Source organism: Hylobates moloch, unplaced genomic scaffold, assembly GCF_009828535.3.
Source record: "Hylobates moloch isolate HMO894 unplaced genomic scaffold, HMol_V3 SCAFFOLD_9, whole genome shotgun sequence".
Lineage (NCBI taxonomy): Eukaryota > Metazoa > Chordata > Mammalia > Primates > Hylobatidae > Hylobates > Hylobates moloch.
In genome coordinates, this window is record NW_026652284.1 from 45,825,653 (window position 1) to 45,848,905 (window position 23,253).

Genomic DNA, 23,253 nt, shown 5'->3' on the forward strand with positions numbered 1-23,253 from the left:
TTTAAGTCTGTGGAGGTTCTTGCTGAGTTTTTGTTTGTCTGTGCCCTGCCCCCAGAGGTGGAGCCTACAGAGGCAGGCAGGCCTCCTTGAGCTGTGGTGGGCTCCACCCAGTTCGAGCTTCCTGGCTGCTTTGTTTACCTAAGCAAGCCTGGGCAATGGCGGGCGCCCCTCCCCCAGCCTCGCTGCCGCCTTGCAGCTTGATCTCAGACTGCTGTGCTAGCAATCAGCGAGACTCCGTGGGCACAGGACCCTCCGAGCCAGGTGCAGGACACAATCTCCTAGTGTGCCGTTTTCCAGGCCCGTTGGAAAAGCGCAGTATTGGGGTGGGACTGACCCGATATTCCAGGTGCCGTCTGTTTCCCCTTTCTTTGACTAGGAAAGGGAACTCCCTGACCCCTTGCGCTTCCCGAGTGAGGCAATGCCTCGCCCTGCTTCGGCTCGCGCACAGTGGGCTTCACTGACTGTCCTGCACCCACTGTTAGGCACTCCCTAGTGAGATGAAACCGGTACCTCAAGCAGAAATGCAGAAATCACCAGTCTTCTGTGTCGCTGGGGCTGGGAGCTGGAGACCGGAGCTGTTCCTATTCGGCCATCTTCTCATTTGTCATTTTTAATAGTATTTTTTGATTTGTAACAATCAATGAACTTATTCTACTTTTCCTCTCTTCTCATTTTTTCGTGGCTATTTTTTACTTTGTCAGAACATATAACATTTATATATTATTATTCTACACTTGTTCCCACCTTTGTTTTGTTATATTAAATTTTCACCACTGGTTCTTTTGCCAAAGTTTTCCCAGGGATCTCTTGATTAGATGAAGCTTATCTGCTAGTAGGTTCCTCAGGAGTGTCTTATGTGTACAGTAGTCTCTAAATTTTTGCATTAAAATTTTTTCCTGTAATCTTCATACTTGAAGAGCAGCTTGGCTGATACAGGATCTCTGATTCACAGTTCTTTGACTTTTGAGTCTGTTCTCTGTTGAACACCTTATAATTTAGTTTTACTTTTTGAGACCATTTTGCTTTTTTCTTTCATTTCTTTCCTGAACTCAATCAGCTGTTTTAAAATTTTCCTTTATTAGGGGCAAATTTCTCAGTTTTGGTTTTGAATTTCTGATTCAAGGTGGTATTTTGTTTTTCCAGGTGTTTGAAGATATTTAATTCAGTTTGCATTGTTACGTTACAGTTTTGTTTTGCAGTTGTTTTCTTGGGAGAGGAATTTCATCACCTGAGATATTTTGATTTGCATCTTTTGGTTTCTTTTTATGGTAGTTTTGTATCTGTGTGGAGTTCTTTCATCTATTCATATCATGGATTTGTGTGGTTTATAATATTCCTCACTCAAGAGTACCGTTTTTTTTTCTTCTTTTTTTCTTTGATACATGGTCTCACTTTGTTGCCTAGGCTAGAGTTCAGTGGTGTGATCTCAGCTCATTGCAACCCACCTCCCAAGTTCAAGTGATTCTCATGCCTCAGCCTCCAGAGTAGTAGCTGGGATTACAGGCGTGTGCTGCTGTGCCCAGCTAATTTTTGTATTTTTAGTAGAGATGGGATTTCGCCATGTTGCCCAGGCTGGTCTCGAAATACTGGCCTCAAGAAATCTGCCTGCCTTGGCTCCCAGAATTCTGGGATTCAGGTGTGAGCCATTGCACCCGGACTCTCTCTCTCTCTCTTTTTTTTTGAGATGGAGTCTCGCTCCATTGGCCAGGCTGGAGTGTAGTCGCATGATCTCCGCCCACTGCAGCCTCCACCTCCTGGGTTCAAATGAGTCTCCTGCCTCAGCCTCCTGAGTAGCTGGGACTACAGGCATGCGCCACCATGCCCAGCTAATTTTGTTGTATTTTTAGTAGAGATGGGGTTTCACCATGTTGGTCAGGGTGGTCTCAAACTCGTGACCTCAAATGATCCACCTGCCTCGGCCTCCCAAAGTGCTGGAATTACATGCGTGAGCTACTGCACCTGGCCTCTCTCTCTTTTTTTTTTTTTTTCTGGTGAGATACAGTTTGTTTGTTTTATTCTCTCTCTCCCCTTCCTTCCTCTCTTTTCTTTTTTCTTTCTTTTTTTTTTTTTTTCAAGACAGAGTTTTGCTCTTGTCTTCCAGGCTGGAGTGCAGTGGCACGATCACGGCTCACTGCAACCTCTGCCTGCTGGGCTCAAGCAGTCCTCCTGCCTCAGCCTCCCAAGTAGTGGGATTACAAGTGTGCGCTACCACGCCTGGCTAATTTTTGTATTTTTAGTAGAGACAGGGTTTCATCACATTGGCCAGGCTGGTCTCGAACTCCTGACCTCAGGTGATCTGCCTGCCTTGGCCTCCCAAAGTTGTGGGATTACAGGTGTGAGCCACCGCACCCAGCCTCTTTTGTTTTCTCTTTTCTTTTCTTTTTTTTTTTTTGAGACAAAATCTCACTCTGTCACCCAGGTTGGAGTGCAATGGCGCCATTATAGCTCACTGTAACCTCAAACTCTTGGGCTCAAATGATCCTCCCACCTCAGCCTCTTGAGTAGCTGGAACTATAGGCGCTTACCACCACACCTTGCTAATTAAAAAAATTTTTTAGTTGTAGAGATAAGGGTCTCATTATATGCCAAGGCTGGCAGTTTCTTTAATAGATGACTTTCTTTTGGTGGGGGGCAGGTTGTATGCCCTTGGATTTTTTTTTTTTTGGTCTCATTTTGTCTTGCAGAACCCTTAAGTTTCCTCTTTTGTTTCTTTTTCTTTTTGCCACCCAATCTCCTAAAGATGCTTCTTCTTCTTCTTTTTTCTTTTTAAACCTTATTATCTCTCAAAAATGATGCCTTTCCACGACTGCTCCCTGCTCCCTGTAGCCTGTGCTGTGGTCTATGAGTAGTCTTTTTCAGTTTCTTCATAGTTAGAGTTTATTTTATTTTATGGTGGTGATTGTAGATCCACCTTAGAACTTCTTCCTTCCCGTGCCCTGTATCCTTCCTTCTACACACATTTTTCAGGTGCACCTTATCATCCACAAAAGCTTGTGGTGGAGTATGAGAGATAGCTTTTGCTGGGATTTGGTGTTTCTTTTATTATGGTTAATTACAAATGTGGATTCTCTGTCTTGTTATCCTGAGGGCATGGGTTTTGTGTAGTTTTTATTTGATCTTTTTGTCGACCTTTATTTATGAAGGATCAGTGGAGAGATTCAGATTTAGGTAGCTGGTATTATTCTCATCCACCAATTCAATGTATGTATGTATGTGTGTGTCTGTGTGTGTATATATATGTGTGTGTGTGTGTATACATATATACATATATATACACACACACACTTTGTATACAAAGCATATATATACTATGTATATACAAATGTATATGTGTACACTATATATATACTATATATATACAAAGTATATATATATACTTCATATGTATGTGTATATACTGTGTGTGTGTGTGTGTGTGTGTGTATATATATATATATATACTTTTTTTTTTTTGAGATAGAGTCTTGCTCTGTCACTAAGGCTGGAGTGCAGTGGCATGATCTCAGCTCACTGTAACCTCCACCCACCAGGTTCAAGTGATTCTCCTGCCTCAGCTTCCGAAGTAGCTGAGACTACAGGCACATGCCACCACGCCTGGCTAATTTTTGCATTTTCAGTAGAGATGGGGTTTCACCATGTTGGCCAGGCTGGTCTCGAACTCCTGACCTCAAGGGATCTGCTTGTCTCAGCCTCCTAAAATGCTGGGACTACAGGCGTGAGCCACTGTGCCCGAACCAATGTATATATTTTTATTTTTTTAATTTTATTTTTGTTTTCTTGAGACAGGGTCTTGCTCTGTCACCCAGGCTAAAGTGCAGTAGTGTGATCATAGCTCGCTGTAGCCTTGAACTCCTGGGCTCAAGTGATCCTCCCACCTCAGTCTCTTGAGTAGCTGGGACCACAGATGTGTGCCACCACACCTGGCTAATTTTTTATTTTTTTGTAGAGATGGGATATCACTATGTTGCCCAGGCTGGTCTTGGACTCCTGGGCTCAAGCAGCCCTCCCATTTGGCCTCTCAAAGTGCTGGGATTACAGGTGTGAGGTACTGCACCTGGCCCTCATTACAGTTTAGCAATTGATTTTATTTGTAAAATTTTAGTTACATGGAAAAGTTTATATATACCTTTATCATAATTCCATGTGCTATTTATAATATATTTTTTTTTCTATTTTTAATCCTGTCATTTCATCCTTATCACTTCTGAACAAAATGCTTTTGGACAGAATTGCTTGTGTTTCCTCACGTGCTTAGTTTTTAGCACATGATTTTGAGGATTAAATTGTTTTCTTTGCATGGATATCAACAGCAGTTGCTAAGTGTACCTGACCGGAAGGATTTCTTTATCCTTATTCTCTTAAAGGTCTGTAACCTGGATACCTCTACCAATGAAGCAATGATGGCTCATCTGAATTTTGGATTCTTGATAAAATCATTATCACAACTATTTCAATTGTTATTCTAAACAATAATGACTCATTACCTAAGGAGACAGTAGGCTATTCCTCGATGGGTAATTATTAGTGTAGACCAATATTAACCAAAAAAACCCACTGTATTTAAAAATAATTAAATGTTAATCTGAAAATAGGAATTTTTTGTTTTTGTGGTTATTTGTGCTTTTGAAAAGTATTATGACCCACAAATCACCACTAAAGAACTTACATAACAAATACCACCTGTTCCCGAGTAACCTATGGAAATAAAATAAATAATAAATTAATAAAAGTTTAATCAGAAAAAGTATTACTACTGCTGATATGGTGGTGTAGTAAAAAAATTTTAAAAAAAGTAATTGCTGTTTAACAACTGTATTCACATAATGAACCAGAAAGTGGATCTCAGCCAGTGATAGAGAAAATTTAGATGAGAGGTGAAGTTTTAATGATTGGAACTAAGAATTTTCTCTTGCTCAGATCCTATGCCCACTGGTAGTATATGCTGTTTTCTGCTGTCTTTATCTCAAGTTTTCTACCATGATATGCTAAGAAGTAACTTGAACATTTGCGATTCATTTAATTCCGTTTCCCTTGCCTATTTGTTAGTAGTTCGAGGTGCATCTAGACCTAATTTGTGCTCTTCCTGCTCCCTTTCTGATTTTTATTTCCCTCATGTGGCAGCCAGGTGCTCACACTTGGGTATCGGTGGTGGGTTTAGACCTGTTACATTGGGAGTAGCAGGTCAGAGGTGCAGGCCGAGAAGTGTAACTTGTAATCTTACACTTTGTGATTTAAAATAATCATAATCATTAAAGGTGTTTTTTTAGTAAAATATCTGTCCCTACTACCATCCCTACCCCCTGCCCCATAGTAATAATGACAGACAAATCACACATACACACACACTGAAAAAAGAACAGAGACTGGCCGGGCGCGGTGGCTCACGCTTGTAATCCCAGCACTTTGGGAGGCCGAGGCGGGCGGATCATGAGGTTAGGAGATCGAGACCACGGTGAAACCCCGTCTCTACTAAAAAAAAAATACAAAAAAAAAAAATTAGCTGGGCGTGGTGGCGGGCGCCTGTAGTCCCAGCTACTTGGAGAGGCTGAGGCAGGAGAATGGCGTGAACCCAGGAGGCGGAGCTTGTAGTGAGCTGAGATCGCGCCACTGCACTCCAGCCTGGGCGACAGAGCGAGACTCCGTCTCAAAAAAAAAAAAAAGAACACAGACTGATGGGAGGTTGAGAAGTGGTGCACAATCGTTACATTCTTTAGCAAAATGTGTTCTGACTGGTGATATCATTTCTTTTCTTTTTTAGGAAAATCATCAGCGTGTTAGCATTTTCTTTGACTATGCAAGATGTAGCAAGAACACTGCGTGGCCCTACTTTCTGCCAATGTTGAATCGCCAGGATCCCTTTACTGTTCATATGGTAAATTTTGAATTGATTGGATTCTTTTTTTTAAATTTTTTTAAAGAGAGAGGGTCTCACTATGTTGCCCAGGCTGGTCTTGGACTTTAGGGCTCAAGCAATCCGCCTGCCTTGGCCTCCCAAAGTGCTGGGATTACAGGTGTGAGCCACTGCACCCAGCTGGATATATTTTTTTTTAAATACAAAGAAGAAAGGTTTTTATTTTAAAATTTTTGTTTTATTATTATTTTAAAATTGACAGAATTGTGATTACATTCTCATTCAGGTAAGAAACAAACCTGGGCCTTTTATGACATAGTAACCTGTCCATTCCCATAGGAGTAACTACTATGACATTAGCTTTCCATATTGGTGTTTGGTAGAGAAAGGACATTGGGAGTTGGAAGGAGATAGGGTTGCTCTGATGCAGTTAAGGTTTTGTAGACTACAAGGAGTGCATCAAAGCCTGTGGAGAATTCTCACATGTAAACAGCTCTACAGTGTTTGTAGTAAGGTTAACCACATTTTACTATATAGAAATTAAATTTTACTTTGAAGCAGCTACTGTGTTTCATTTTTATTTTAAGTAATTACCTGATTGCTTTTCAATATCTTAAATACACCCTTGTTTTTTTTTTTTTTTTTTTGAGACAGAGTCTCACTCTGTTGCCAGACTGAAGTGCAGTTGCGCGATCTCGGCTCACTGCAACCTCCGCCTCCTGGGTTCAAGCGATTCTCCTGCCTCAGCCTCCTGAGTAGCTGGGATTACAGGCATGCGCCACCACGCCCAGCTAATTTTTGTATTTTTAGTAGAGACGGGATTTCATCATGTTGGCCAGGCTGGTCTTGAACTCCTGACCTTGTGATCCACCTGCCTCGGCCTCCCAGAGTGCTGGGATTACAGGCGTGAGCCACTGCACCCAGCCTACAATCCTGTTTTAAACTTAGGCTATGTTTGGAAGCCCTAGTACTGAAGAATTTTTCATGGAATCTGAAAGCAGGATCGAGAGAATACAGCTTTGTACAAATAAGCCTTCTCTCTTTCCACTGGAGAGTGGGCTACGGGCTGGAGATGGCAGGAGCTGTTGGGGGGCATGTGGTAGCTCCAGAGGCTGCTTGTTTCAGTAGATGTTTTTAAAGTTTTCAAATCAAGGGCCACTGGCAGTGAAAATTGAACATGTATGTTATCTCGCTCCCCCCCTCCCTCCTTCCACATGTATATGTATTCATACAGTATAGTTACATATTGTATTCATATAGTATATTTATGTGTTGTGGACATTATGAAATATCTATAAATATCTATAGAAATTAAGGAGGACTGATGAAATAAACTGTATTTTAAAGACTACTTTTTAAAAAGCCAGTAATATATTTCCCTCTTTAAAGTTGTGGAGGCTTGTTGTCTTCACTGTTTGGTTTAAATGTCCTCCTAATGGTATAACAACAAAACTGACAAATACATTAAACAAATATACACTTAGGGAATGGTTCATTATTACTGTGCAGCCAAATCCATGTTAACTTCTTGGTGATTTCATTTACTTTTGGCCAGTCTTTCACATTCTGAGGGGCAGACTCCCATTGGTTTACCATGTGCTGATAAACAGCTTATGCTAGCTTATGCTCTTCTTCCTTTGTCTTGTGCATGCACTGCTGATAATATTTTCAATCCTTGGCCTCCTAACAGTAATCTTTTTAAGTCAGTTGTCTATTTTGTGACAGTAAGATGAGTTTAAACTAGATAATGTATTTATAAATTCATTTAGCTGGGCATGTGAAAACCTCAGCATGTCACAACTCAATGAGCAAGTAAAGGCGCCCCGTTAGTCCCTATGTTGTAGAATTCCAAATACACCAGAACACTTAAATGTCTGACATTCTGACCTTGGAAGTGTACCTGTCAGTCTGGTTTGCTGTATTCAAATGTTAAGAACAAACATGAGTCTACCAGCACAGGAAATTATTTTGAGGTTAGCTAGTGTAGCCTTTCATTCTCTACTGGGATGAATTATTGCTGAATGATTTGGAGTTTTAAGACAGTGATTTGCTCTCAGTACTGATAGAATATTTATTAAATTGGTTTGTGTGTGGAGAACTAGTATTTTATATTGCCTATTTAATTTTAAAAATGGTTAGTTTTATAGCTTGAAGAAAATGGAGAAATCTTTGAGGAGAAAGGATATTTGTTTATGTTGGGAGAGATGACTAATACCTAGGATGTATATTATCCTAAGAAATGGATTTTTAAGTATTAGAACTTCCAAGTGGCTTGGAATGAGTGTGGGAGAGGCTGGCAGTTTGTTGAAGAGATTGCTTAGAATTCTGGCAAGTGGTTTGGTGACAGTCTGCTTCTAAGAAAGATTTTTGTGTTCTGTTTTCTGCTGGTCATATAATGAATTCCAATCTTACCTTTGAAACTCAGAATAATACAGGGAGTGTCAAGAAATTCCTAAGACCCAGCTAATTTGGGTTCACTTTGATGGAAATATTTAAAAATATATTTTTAATGTTTGTTTTAAAATATATTTTAAAAAATGAAATATAAACTATTATTTTTAGAGGGGTTGAGTGTTAAGAAATTGTGTAGCAAAATTGTTACAAATCCTTTTTTAAGGTATATGATGTGATTTTTAGAATTAATGTTGCGTTAAATGTATTTCTCATTTGTTTTCAGGCAGCAAGAATTATTGCCAAGTTAGCAGCTTGGGGAAAAGAATTGATGGAAGGCAGTGACTTAAATTACTATTTCAATTGGATAAAAACTCAACTGAGTTCACAGGTAATTTTTTTAAAGTACCTTTGAAAGGAATATAACATCCATGTTCTTTTAAGCTATTTATAGTAAATATGTTAAATCACAAAAATGTTTTATTAAAATAATGCCATTTTGAACTTGACAAACCAAACTACTCTCAGATATGGTAGTGTGCTTTGCTTTTTCTTTCTTTGACTGGCTTCATTTCAATCCTTTCTGTCTTTTCTGCCACTTGGGGTTTCTTATTCATGCTTTTCAGGGGTCAGGGAGTACCTTTCTTCTAGGTGGCTGCCAAGATGATACAGGCTGGAGAACTGAAAGGACCCACACAGCTCCAAAGGGCACGTGCGTGTGAGGCTTCGATAAAGGAAAAGAAACGGTACAGCAGGAGAGAGCATGCCTCGGGCCGAGAGATTTCCAGGCGCAGCTCCCTCGGCTGCCCCAGGATTGTGAACCACCAAGATTTGTGTGAGAAATCTTGGTTTTTGGAGAGCTCTCTGAAAGTTTCGAGTTAGATCTTTTATGCCCTTTTGGTTACATAACCAGGCTAAGCTGTCTAACCGATTACACTAATAAACAAACTGGTCCTGGGTGCCACCAGGGGCATTTCAAACTGCAAACAGCATGTTCTAGATCATTATTAGCTAACCTGCTTGTCCTTGTCTGGCCGAGTCCCTCCCATGCTTCCAGCTGCCTCTGGGTGAGCCTGGAGCTACCTGGTCCAGCTGCGAAAGGACACTGTCCCACACAGTGGCTCGTTCTCACAATTTCACAGTTTCAGGGTGGGATTAGTTAGGCCTAACGAACCTACTGGTCATGTTGGTTGCTTGCAGGCCTTTCTAGCTCTATGTCTTCATGGAGGAAAATAGCCTGCAGGTGTAATGGCTTGGAAAATGACAAGTTTGCTGTTTTGTCTTCATGTTTCCTCGGAACAGGGCAAAAGATAGGACACGAATGATAGCTCTGTGGAGTGTTAGCTTCAGGCTTACAGGGATGAAGTGTAGGTATGAAGAGGTTTGGTGGGATTGATACTCAAAAGAGGTGAGAACTGAAGGTGGACAGGGGAGGAGGATTCTGGAGATGAAAAGGTAGAAGATTTTGATGTGAGGGTGACCTAGAGGAGGAATGGGACCAGGAGAAACAATATTGGTAGGTTGTTAGATTACAAATAAATGTCTATTTGAAAGTTTTTGAAAGTTGCCATTTAGATTTCAGGTGACTTTATTATTTTAATAGATTTTAGTTTGAGGCATAAGAAAGACACCATATTTTGCTTAGATTTACTTTTTGTCTTGTTGCCTGCCTTTTTAAGGCGAGCCTAATTGCCATTTGTATTTGGATAGAGATATTTTAGAGTTTCTTGATCAAAATCTTTTTTATTTTAATAGCATCAATTTTAACTGGTTTGGGGCTTGGTTTTAAAAAGTGTTTTTACAAGAGCCACCATTTTATTGAGTTTGTGAGATATGTCAAAAACAAGCTATTTAAAACATGTAAGAAACATGCTTGTGAAAGTGAGATTTAAAATTTCTAAATGTAGCATATTGGTTGGGATCAGAATGTTAGTTAAATAGGATACACCTCTCCATTTTTTCCTGCTTTGAAATGATCTCTCCCCTTGAATAAACTTCATTCCAGGCCTGGTGTGGTGGCTTATGCCTGTAATCCTAGCACTTTGGGAGGCCGAGGCAGGCCAATTACTTGAGCCCAGGAGTTTGAGACCAGCCTGGGCAACATGGCAAAACCCTGTCTTTACGAAAAATAGAAAAATTAGCCGGGTGTGGTGGTGCACACCTGTAGTTCCAGCTACTCAGCAGGCTGAGGCAGAAGGATCACCTGAGCCTGAGGAGGTTGAGGCTGCAGTGAGCTGTGATCGTGCCACTGCACTCCACCCTGAGTGACGGTATGAGACTCTTGTCTCAAAAAACAAAACAACAACAACAACAAAAACCCCACAAAAACAAAACTTAATTCTGCGGTAATGTTAGCTTTCAGGTATAGTGGTAATAAGGCTCTGTAGCTGAATTCATAAAATGAAAATTGGTAGGGAAGAATGGATGCCGTGGCATGCTACTAGCTTTTTGGGCACTTCTACCTTAGACTTTTCCTCCTAGGAATAACATATACATTGTGCCTCTGAGGTGACTGTCACTTCTGGAATGATTGACTATGCTTGTAACGATGTCCAACAACTGGGAGGAATATTTCTCTCATCACTAGTGGAAGTAAATATTTCAATGTCTAGAATAGTTTTCATTAGAATTGAACTTTTTATAGATAAATGCTCTTCAAGTATTTTCTGCATCTTTTTAGTGCACTCTTTTTATCACAGAGTCTTTGGCTTTAAGTTGTGGACTTTAAATTGTGCAATGCCTCTGCTTTGTGGGTCCTTCTGCTGCAGGGGACCTCTTCAGGGTACCCAGGCTTAGCCTGGCCTTGCTTCTTAGTCTGGCTACTGCTTCTGCCTGGCTCTCATTGCACTGTCCCTCTTGCTGTGGGCAGGCACTTCTTCATAGCCTTCTATCATGATTAAAATCCAGACTCTTCGTTTTAAAAAGTAACAATTATTTGTGGTATTACTTTCTACTTTGCTCAATTGTCATGTGATAGTGCTACATCTGGAGTGTCTCTTTTTTCTCTGTCACAAGTGTTTTTCTCTATCACAAAAAGTATCACAATTTCATGATTCTAATAGAAATAAACTTTCAAAAGTCCAAGTTAGCTGCAAGTTTAGATGTTTTGTTCTTTGACCTTATAGTGGCCTTTAAAGCCTTTTTGGGTAGTTTGGAGTGTTGCACTTGGGTTGTGGGGACTCATGCCTGCAGTTCGTAGATAGTAGTTATTGAATAAAACAAAATAAATATTTCCTTTCAGAAATTAGTTATTGCTTTTCTCTTGCACTTTCAGCCTCTGACTTTCTTTAAATTTTCCTTGTCATTTCTCTATGACATTTGAGATTTTGATTGTCATTATAATTCATTAGCTTTGCTGTGGATAACCAAGTCACATATTGTACCTTCCTGACATCAGGCACCTGTTTTTGAAAGCTTTGCTACAGAATATAGTGTGGATAGTTCAGTTTAAGGCAGTCATCTTACTGGAAAAACAATTCAGTAAGTAAATCTTAAGACTTGGAAATTTGCACTAGCTTTACCCATGAAATTTACCTGGAGCTTAGTAGTCAGTTTATTATTGTTCCATTTTTAGCTGCTTACTGATTAATATATTATCTGGAAGAGTGTAACGATATTTAGAACATTTTATGTCATCCCCTTGCTTTTTATTAAGATTAGGAATAAAATTATAGGGGAAAAATTATTACATAGAATTAGGGGAAAAATTTGCTTAGCTCCCTTTTGTAAGCTGATACATTAGGATAAAATCAAAACAAAACTAAATAATGAGTTATTTATTTCATAATAGAAACTGCGTGGTAGCGGTGTTGCTGTTGAAACAGGAACAGTCTCTTCAAGTGATGTAAGTATATTCCTTCACTGGCCTCCTAAACATCCCCAAAAGAAATTCTTTTGAGTCATATACACTTAAAATTTTGAAGGTGTTTACTAGTTCCCCAACTATAAATCCATGGTCACCTCCAGTTAGGTTAATTGTATTATAAACTATATATAAATATTGATGGTCTGTGGAGATCATCTTTTCTGTGGTAGACATAAGACTTGTTCTTTCCCGTTGCTCTTTTTTCCAGGCGACTTTTGTTTCAGACCTGAGAATCAAAGCAAAAATCTGAATTCAGAAGCACAACTGGAGCAAATAATCATAAAGTTTTCTCTTTAAACTTCAGTTATCTGAATAAACTGTCTAATATCTGTCTAATCAACAGGTGAACAAAAGCGTCAAACATTTGAAAGAAATTCAGTTACTTTTATTTATTTATTTATTTATTTTTTGAGACAGAGTCTAGCTCTATCCCCCAGGCTGGAGTGCAGTGGCACAATCTCAGCTCACTGCAACCTCTGCCTCCCGGATTCAAGTGATTCTCCTGCCTCAGCCCAGCCTCCTGAGTAGCTAGGATTACAGGCATGCGCCACCACATCTGGCTAATTTTTGTATTTTTAGTAGAGATGGAGTTTCGTCATGTTGGCCAGGCTGGTCTTGAACTCCTGACCTCAAGTAATCTGCCTGCCTTGGTCTCCCAAAGTGCTAGGATTACAGGTGTGAGCCACCACACCTGGCCAAGAAATTGAGTTCCTTGATGGCACTAAAACCGACTGCTGTACTGTGAAGCTCAAGGCTTTATGTGGGGCTACATGGTAGCCAGCCCCTTGCTTGACTTTTTTTCTTTTTTGGCTAATCTCTTTCCACATTTTTTATTTTTTATTTTTTTTGAGAGGGAATGTCACTCTGTCACCAGGCTAGAGTGCAGTTGTGTGATCTCGGCTCACTGTAACCTCTGCTTCGCAGGTTCAAGTAATTCTCCTGCCTCAGCCTCCCGAGTAGCTGGGACTATAAGTGCCTGCCACCACACCCAGCTAATTTTTGTATTTTTAGTAGAGACGAGGTTTCACCAAATTGGCCAGAATGGTGTCGATCTCTTGACCTCGTGATCCGCCTGCTTTGGCCTCCCAAAGTGCTGGGATTACAGGCATGAGCCACCACGCCAGGCCTTCTTTCCACGTTTTTGTAGAGCCAAAAGGTTAAAGGTTAAGACTAATTATGGCTCCCCAAGTTCCTTTCTTGGCCTAAGTTATGTTTTCCATTTGGGAATGGCTGAACTTTGCTGTGCTCTAGGAATAGCTCAGGAATTGGAAGTAAGTTTGGACAAGTTAACGATGTTCATGATGAGACCCAGTTGATAGAAAGATAGGGAAAACGGAGACAGAAACAGAAGTGCGTCCAGCTTCCTTTGTTGAAAGTATCACTAGGAAACTAGGAAGCATCTTTAGAGGGTAGTTTCTGTAACCTGCCTGCAATAGACCCAAGTGAAGCTCTGTAGGAGCCATTTAATATCCATATTGGTTACTGGTACTCCCATAATCTGAATGAATGTCACAAGTATGTATGTTCCAAGACCTTAGATGGCAGCAAAATCTATTTTGAAGCTGGGCTTCTCTTGGAGCATGGGCTGAAGTGTTTGATGACTCATATGTTAGGCCAGAAAATGGCTATTAGCCTTCTAAAGTGGAATCAGAACAAGGTTAGAACTAGATGCGTGATCCTGGGGCCACGGTGGGCTGAGGAAATCGTGGGTAAGAAGTCTCGTTTCTCGGCCGGGCGCGGTGGCTCACGCTTGTAATACCAGCACTTTGGGAGGCCGAGGCAGGCGGATCACGAGGTCAGGAGATCGAGACCACGGTGAAACGCCGTCTCTACTAAAAATACAAAAAATTAGCCGGGCGTGGTGGCGGGCACCTGTAGTCCCAGCTACTCGGAGAGGCTGAGACAGGAGAATGGCGTGAACCCGGGAGGCAGAGCTTGCAGTGAGCCGAGATTGCGCCACTGCACTCCAGCCTGGGCGACAGAGCGAGACTCCGTCTCAAGAAGAAAAAAAAAAAAAAAAAAAAAAAAGAAGTCTCGTTTCTCAATCAGAAGCAGATGTTTACACTGAGAATCTTTATTTTGCTTAAATTGGGAATCCTCATTTCATGTCACTTGAATTTCTACCGGTTTGAAAAATTATTTAGCTTATTTTAGACTTACAAACTTATTTAAGTGGTTGTCAAAGTATTTTAAGTTATTAAAGCTTAAACAAGGAAATGCAAACTCTGCTGACATGACGTCCTTATTTTGCTATTTTCTGTGCAGTGTATTAGAAAAACAAAATTAATTGAATTGGCGGTGTGTTGGTCTAAGTGGTTTACCTGGTAGATTCATATACATCCCAAATGGAATTCACATCAGGAGTGATTGTGAGTTAGGAAAAGATGGCCTTTGGTTTCCTACCTTCTTTCCTTTAGTGACTCTCAACCCTGAACGTATTTTTAGACTCTTCCTGAAGTTGTTACTTTTTTAGATGGCTGTCTACTTGAAAAGCAGACCTCCATGTATTGAGAGTAGGGTGTCAGCCCTTCTTTTGATTCTTATATGTCCATAGGGAAATCTTAATCTAGCAGCTAATATTCATTGAGCACTTAACTATGTGCCCGACACTTACTCATTTTACATTTACATCTCCTTGAATATTTACACTCCCTCTTCAGTGTAGGTCATATCATTAGCCACATTTTATGGATGAGTAGTGAGACCAAACAGAAAAACATACCAATATGCCCGAGGTCACACAGAGACTCTGAAGAAATGGATTGCTTAGAGAATTACTTGTGAGGCATCTGAGTTGGAATTGCATCTTTAGGCATTCCTCAAGTCGCATTGCTTACTCAGACTTTTTAAGGTATCAGTATCATATCTTTAAATCATATCTTTTCAGAGTGGGAAAAGCCGTTTGGTAAACTGCATTACAAATTATTGCCACTTGATGTCAGTATAAAACAAGTTTTACACTGCAAAATGTGAAATAAACATGATTCAACAGTCTTACCTTTTTAAAATCGCCTCAGAAGCATCATTTTAAGTTATGAGTGGATCATTAAAAACATTTTTTTTTTTTGTGATGGAGTCTCACTCTGTCACCCAGGTTGGAGTGCAGTGGCGTGATCTCAGCTCACTGCAACTTCTGCCTCCCAGGCTGAAGTGATCCTCCAGCCTCAGCCCAACCGCCACCACCAACCGCTGACCCCCATCCCGCCAGTAGCTGGGACTACAAGCACGAGCCACCATGCCCCGCTAATTTTTTTTGTATTTTGGTAGAGACAAGGTCTCACTATGTGGTCCAGGCTGGCCTTGAACTCCTGAGCTCAGGCAGTCTACCCACCTTGGCCTTCCAAAGTGTTGGGATTATAGGCGTGAGCCATTGTGCCCAGTGAAACATTTTTATTTAAATGACGTTAGATAAGTGGAATTTCCTTAAAGTGCATTATTTGTCTTCTCCTAATTGTGAAAATAGACATCAGATTATATGTACTTAGACTGTCTGAGTTGTTTACTGATTCTTAAACATGAATTGTAAGTCTTTTCTTCTGAGGAAGGCAGGACAGCGTGGAAGTGGATTGCTGTGCTGATGCCCTTATGAAAGAATACTGTGACTCCCTCACAAACTTTGGAAGATTTGGAAAGAACCTGGGGATTTGTTTCTTTCTCTGTTTTCGTTTTTCCCCTGCCTAGCTTCATTTTTACAGTATGCATAGGCAGGAGAACGATTCATGAGAGAGCTCACATGTGTCTGTGTCCTGTTCTCTGTGATTTGTGCTGCAGAATCAGTCTGGAATGAGTAGTTGCTAGATGAATGCTGTGTCTCTAGTAGTGACTTAAGTTGCCAGGTCCTTCTTGCTTGTTTCATCTTGCCTCTTGATTTAGTGGAGCAATCTATGTCCAGTAGAACTTTCTGTGATGGTAGAAATGCTCACAATAGCTGTACTGTCCATTGTGGCAGCCCCTAGCCATATGCGATTCTGGAGCCCTTGGAAGTGTTGCCGGTGTGAGTGAGGAAGTAAATTTTCAATTTTATTTAGTTTTAAAAAGCCTTATTGAAATATATTTCACATGCTATAAAATGCATCATTTTGCCGTTCAGTGATTTTTAATAAATTTACAGAATTGTGCAACCATTACCACAATCTAACTTCATGATATTTCAACATCTCGGAAAAACAAACCAATCAACCCTGTACACATTAAGAGTCTTCCCCATTCCTGTTCTTGCCTCCAAGCCCTGGCAACCACTAACCTACTTTCTGTCTTGGGATTTGCCTCTTTTGGACATTCCATATAAATGAAATCATACATGGTCTTCTGTGACTGGCTTCCTTCACTTAGCATAATGTTTTCAAGATTCATCCGTGTTTTAGTGTACAGTAACAGTATTTTAGATTGAGAGGAAAAAGGACTTAGTTTTTTTTTTTTAGTAGAGATGGGGGTTTCGCCATGTTGGCCAGGCTGGTCTCGAACTCCTGACCTCAGGTAATCTGCCCACCTCGGCCTCCCAAATTGCTGGGATTACAGGTGTGAGCCACCATGCCCGGCCCAGGACTTAGTTTTTTTTTGGCTTTTGACCAGATTCCTTAAATTGTTTTCTGTGGCAGTTCTAATATTCTTGTTAATGGGAGGCTAGTTTCACTGCTTTGGCTTTGTTTTTCATTTAATGCTGTGCTGATGTAATACTTGTCACCTCTTCAGAAGAGGTGGAAGACTTCTTTGCTTTAGTTCTTTACTGCTTTGATTATAAGTCCATCAAAAGTGCTGATTAAGTAGCAGAAATCAGTGGGCCACATCAGTTATTCACGTACTACAGGCCTGTTATTAAATTGTAGTCTGCTCTGGCTGGTGAGTTGTGAAGTTTGTGGGGACCTGGAGTAACTCACAGGCAATTACAGACATCCTTGACCTACGATGGTCCAACTTATGATTTTTCAACTTCACAGTTGTGTGAAAAGCATATACATTTGGTAGAAATAGTACATCAAGTATCCATATGACCATTAATGATTTTCACTTTCAGCATAGTATTCAGTAAATTACATGAGCTGTTCAACACTTTATTATAAAATGGGCTTTGTGTTGATTTTTGGAAGGATTGCCTGAAGATATATTCTGAAATTCAAAAGAAAATTAACTGGTAAAGTATTTAAGTATAAGATTTTCTTTTACATGTCATTTTCAAAGTATAGCACTGGTAACAATGATAAGCTAACCTAATACTATGTATTTATTAGTTATGTTCTCGGAAGTTGCATACAAAGCAATAATTTATAAAGAAAATCACGTTTTTTTTAGTTATGCCAACAATTTTTTTCTGTAATAAAGATTCCCGCTAGTCATGTAATTGAATTACTGGATTAAGCACATTAGATTGAAAGCAGTACTTTGAAGATTTATAAATTTGTAAACCAATAGTAAAACTATTTTTTTTGGTAAAACCATCTTAATTTAGATATTTTATGACTGTTGACTAGAGGATCTCTTTTAATCAGCCAACTTCAAGAGAATTCTTGGGGTATATATGTATTTTAATTCCTGACCATTGATGATAATAGTATATTTTACAATTGTTTAGTGTTTTATAGAAATTGATTTCAGTGTCATAGCAGTTTTTTTTTTATTTTTCCCAGTGGTAGAGATGATACATTTTTCTTTTTCTTTGCTAACGAGAAAACAGTTTTCAAGAAGTTAAGTGATTTGCCCAACATTATGTGACAAAACTTCTGATTCCTGTTCCAGTGTTCACTCTGTCCTTCTCCCTCTCTATTCCTCTTTTACTATCTTTTCTCTATTTCTTTTTTTAAATTATGTCATAACTTACATAAAGGAAAATGCACAGATGTTAAATGTTCAGAGGGATAAATGTATACTTCATAATTCCTCCTACTGCCTTCACCTCAACTCGCACAAAGGTTATCATTATTATGACATCTATTACCATAGAGTAGTGTTGTCTGATCTTGAACTCCATTTAATGGAATCATATACAGTATAAATTCTTATGTTTCTGAGCTCTCTTGCTTAATATTGTGTCTATGAAATTTATTCATTGCATTTAGCAGTAATTCTTTTTCATTGCAATGTAGTATTTCATTATATGAGTATTACTCATTCTCTTATTGATGGGTATTTGGGTTGCTTCTAGTTTTTTGACTCTTGTGAATAATTTTGCTGTGAACATTCTTGTACATGTCTTTTGGCAGATGTATATACCTTTATGTCTGCAGCACCTAATTTTAGAATAGAATTGCTGATTAATGGGGTATATGTAAATTTAGTTTTAGTGGATCTTGTCTGTTTTTTCAGTTTGTGTGTCCTTCAACAAAGTATGAAAATTCCATTTGTTTCAGTTCTTTACTGACACTTGATATTGTCCGGTGTTTTTTTAAGTGTCTATATTGAAGCAAAAATCACACATACACACGTATACAATCACCTTTTAGTTTTAAGAGAAAAAGAAAAGTTTAATAGTCATGAAACATATTAATTACTTTTAGAACTTTAATCAGCATCTTTTCATTTCACTTAAAACTGCTTTCTGGGACTTATTTTAGTCAATTGTATGTTTGAAAAGTTCATCTTTGTGCTCCACTGATACCAACGTGCTGTGCATTTTCACCATGTATCTGTGGAACAGATGCCTTTTACTCCAAGCAGACTTGTTTTCTCAAGTGTGGACAATTCCAGAATGTAGATGAATACTGTCTTAATTCTTTTTCACTTAGTTTGCACTTAAATCCTAGCATTATGAAGATGAATATTGAAAATTTGTAAACATTTTTGTAACATTAGTTTTACTTTGTACATACAGTATCATTGATGTTTTTATGTTTCTTTTATTGCCTACTTATTTTGCGGTTCCTCAATTACTGAATTTGTAATTCTGTAGTATATGGATCTCTGAGACCACATTCACCAGGAGGGTGAATACTGTAGTTGCTATTATCTTTGTGTTGTGACTTTCACTGTAATATAGTAAGAGTTTGCATTTTCAGCAACATTGAAGAATTTATCTAAATGACATTCTCTTAAATGTGTTGAGAAGTGAAAATAGTGTTTTTCTCTGCCATTGAGGTTTACTGCATAGAAAGTGCATATTGTAGCAAATTCTTAGCCCAGAATGCTTGGCACAGTACAAAGAATACTCAAGCATGAAGAGAGTTGACTTCTAGTGCCAGTCTAAGATTAACTCACTATTTTCTTTTTTTTAAGACAGGGTGTCACTCTGTTGCCCAGGCTGGAGTTCAGTGATGCCATCTCTGCTCACTGCAACCTCCACCTCCTGGGTTCAAGCGATTTTCCTGCCTGACCCTCCTGAGTAACTGGGACTACAGGTGCATGCCACCCGCCCAGCTATTTTTGTATATTTAGTAGAGACAGGACTTTGCCATGTTGGCCAGGCTGGTCTCAAACTTCTGACCTCAAGTGATTTGCCCTCCTCGGCCTCCGAAAGTGCTGGGGTTACAGGTGTGAGCCACTGTGCCTGGCCAACTCAGTATTTTCATTTCAGCAAATGATACCACCTTTTTATGTCTTGGATTCCTCTTCTGAAAAAATGAGTATCATAATAATAAGCTGTTGGTATCATAAAAGGGGAAATTTTTATTTCATCTTTAACTTCAATTTAAGTGAAAGACCAGGAAGTAATGCACTCTACTTTGCGTAATTGAAGGCGGTAATTTAATCATTTACCAGTGCTGTTTCTCTCTATACTATGAAAGTAGTCTCTGGAATGGTATGGCTACTGCCTGATAGTGTGCAATAGGAGAGAGTATGTCAGATTTAGGACCAGCACTTTTTATATGCTTATTTGTAATGGGAATACTGAAGCTATAAATAACAACAAAGAATCCATCCTTGTAGTGTGTTATGTATTTCAACATAGCATGGTGAGTAGCCACAGAAAAGAAAGACTTACCCTGAAACAAAGAATTTTTGTGATGAGAGGAAACTGATGGTAAATGGAAGAGAAGAGGGTGCTCTATGTTGCCTTTTTATTCATTTGTCTAGAAATCTTGCTTGGTTATCTCTTTAAACAGGAAAGATGGGATTCCTCTTCTTTAGAAAAGGTTTCTACCTGATAACTTAATTGGAAAAAATATATATATTTTTTCATTATGGAATATTGTTTTAGAGCTGAAAATGTACTATTTATCCGTCTTTAATTTTTGCTAATGTTTTGAGTTTTCAGGCAAATTATATTTACTAGATATATTGTGTCTTTGTGGAACTAAATTAACTGCTTTTTAGGTACAACCCAAGATCACCTTTTCTTGATACATTTGGACTGTTCCACCAAATGTACTTATATTGTGTTTTTGTATTAAAGTGCCTGGAATTTCTTTGAAGTGTTAGGTTTTTATGAATGGTATTTAAATTGGAACAAAGTTTAGTAGCATCATGTATGTTAGGTTCTGTGAATTTATATAACACCTGTGATTCTTTCCTTAAAAAATTCTTTTTGAAATTAGCATGTTCATTTTGAAGGCTGTTGTCTGAAATTTCCTTTCCTTTCTCTTCTTCTTCTTTTTTTTTTTTTTTTGAGATAGAGTCTCACTCTGTCACACAGGCTGGAGTGCAGTGGCGTGATCTTGGCTCACTGCAACCTCTGCCTCCTGGGTTCAAGCGACTCTCCTGCCTCAGCCTCCTGAGTAGCTGGGATTGCAGGTGCGCGCCACCACGCCTGGCTAATTTTTGTATTTTTAGTGGAGATGGGGTTTCACCATGTTGGCCAGGCTGGTTTTGAACTCCTGAGCTCAAGTGATCTGCCCGCCTTGGCCTCCCAAAGTGCTGGATCACAGGCATGAGCCACCGCACCCAGCCTCCTTTCTCTACTTCTTAAAGTCTTAAGGCTTATTGTACATATTTAAGGAAAAGCCCAGGTCAGATGTTCCCATTAGCTTTGGTAAAATGAAGGGGCTTGCAACTTTCTGGGTGTATTACTCCTGTTTATTTTAAGTTTCAGGTTTAAGCACAATTTCTAAGGGACAGTGTTATTGAACTGATGGTTTTAAAAATCATAGTCTTTTTCAAGTGTTTAATTAGACTTTTTATATGCCATATGGGTTTTTTAATAAAGTTTTTATTTATTGAGTTCCTATGTTTGTCTAGCTGTGTTGTAAAATGAATCATTTATTTACTTATTTATTTATTTTTTTTGAGACAGAGTCTCACTCTGTCGTCCAGGCTGGAGTGCAGTGGTGTGATCTCGGCTCACTGCAACCTCTGCCTCCTGGATTCAAGCAATTCTCATGCCTCAGCCTCCCAAGTAGCTGGGATTACAGGTGTGCACCACCATGCCCAGCTAATTTTTTGTATTTTTAGTAGAGATGGGGTTTCACCAGGTTGCCCGGCCTGGCCTCAAACTCCTGAGCTCAGGAAATCTGCCTGCCTCAGCCTCCCAAAGTGGTAGGATTACAGGCATGAACCACTGTGCCTGGCCTAAATTATTTTTCTTAAATCTAACAATATTCAGGGTGCTCGGCAGTGTTTTTCTCATAAGGATGAAGAAATTTCATATTGAAAAAGTTCAGGAACTTGTCCAAGGTCATTTACATATAGGCCTATCTTGAAGTATTTACTCTTCTTTTTGTTAATTTTATTGTTCTTTGATAGTTCTGTAATTATGTGGAATAGTATTCTCTATACATAGTATCTTTATTCAGGGATATGTGAAACGTTGTAAGGCAATATGCTTATTTATCAAACTGTATCAAATATAAATTATTTTGTTCCGGATTTCCCTAACTGTGTTAAGTAGTCTTGACTTGCGTAGATTTAATTCAGGAGACAAATCTTGTTCATTTCTAAGAGGTAGAGATTAAAGCAAACATGAGGATTAACTTTTGAAAAGAGATTAGGGAATTTTGGATGCTCAGATGCTAATTCCAGTAGGTAATCAGACTTTTCATTTAGAAATGTGTGTCTGATCGCATGACTTTAAATGCTTCCCAATTTAAAAACTCAACACTTCTTCTTGTGCAGAGTTCGCAGTACGTGCAGTGCGTGGCCGGGTGTTTACAGCTGATGCTCCGGGTCAATGAGTACCGCTTTGCTTGGGTGGAAGCAGATGGGGTAAATTGGTGAGTGCCCTTTACTTTTTATGTAAAATAACATTTACAAGCATCTCTCCTTGACATTTTCAAAGAAATATGTAATCATCTAAAAGAAATATTTTATTTTTTTATATCTGTTTAACAATTGACTATGCTAACCTTCTTAAAAGTTAGTAACTATCAAACTGAGCCCCTTTCCTTGCTTAATCTGTGCTTTTATAAGAGGTTAAGGCCTCTTAAGAACCTAATGTTTAACAGGACAGATTCCAGGTACTCAGAATATAAAAAATGTTTAAAAATAATTTATGATGAATGTAGGCAAAAATCAACCAGAAAAGTTCTTACTTAGGAAAGAGTGAATACAAACCTTTCTTTCTAATGCCATATAATTTAGCCCAATCTTTCTGGGATCCTAATTTGCAGGTATAGAAACTTAGAGGAGCTGCCTGTTCAGGCTTATACAGACAAGCAACTGAAAACCTCCAAAACAATGGAAATCTTGTTTTACCATCAGAAAATCAATTTATTTGTTCATAATGAGAGATCTAACTGCTTTTAAACCAAATATTCTTTTCAGTTAGCAAGGCATTGTTTCTCTGTTAGAAAATCTACAGAGGAATTTAGGTTATCAGCAGTAAGTTGCTTGGTGGGTGAGGATTTAAAGCAAGCATTGGACTCTTACCCTGTATCTCCAGTGTAGGATATACCTGTGAAGGGACCCAAATATTCTAGGTCTTTTCAGTCAGTATTTGTATGCAATTTCTTAGAATAGGTTACTTCTACAAATAGCTGTTCTTATGAATTGTGTTTGAATTGTCACAACTATTCAATATCCATCAATTCAGTAAGTTACTAATTATTTTTCTATTAATCTATAAAATTTCAGTCCATTCTTGTTTATTTAATCCTCAGTTTGCCAGGAAAAATAGCCATCACAGTTTCTCATCTGGGTCCAACAGACCCTTTAAAAATATATTTTTAGTCATTTTGTGAAAAATGGATGGAACTAAGAATAAAGAGAGTGAAAAACAACTATTAGAAATTTCAATAAAAATTAAAATATAGCAAACCTTTTTGTAAAAAGTACATTTTGATAC

The 23,253-nt window shown here is 38.9% G+C and overlaps 1 protein-coding gene across 2 annotated transcripts in view; it reads left to right on the forward strand.

Moving 5' to 3' along the window:
* ATP6V1H (ATPase H+ transporting V1 subunit H) overlaps window positions 1–23,253 on the forward strand; it is a 143,226-nt gene that overhangs the window by 30,754 nt on the left and 89,219 nt on the right. The window contains exons 5-8 of one of the 2 annotated variants that reach the window (XM_032759779.2): window positions 5,759–5,872; window positions 8,529–8,633; window positions 12,033–12,086; window positions 22,086–22,183. In XM_032759779.2, coding sequence (XP_032615670.1) covers window positions 5,759–5,872; window positions 8,529–8,633; window positions 12,033–12,086; window positions 22,086–22,183 — 371 coding nt within the window. The remainder of the gene's footprint in view (window positions 1–5,758; window positions 5,873–8,528; window positions 8,634–12,032; window positions 12,087–22,085; window positions 22,184–23,253) is intronic. The other variant, XM_032759780.2, reaches the window with a different exon arrangement.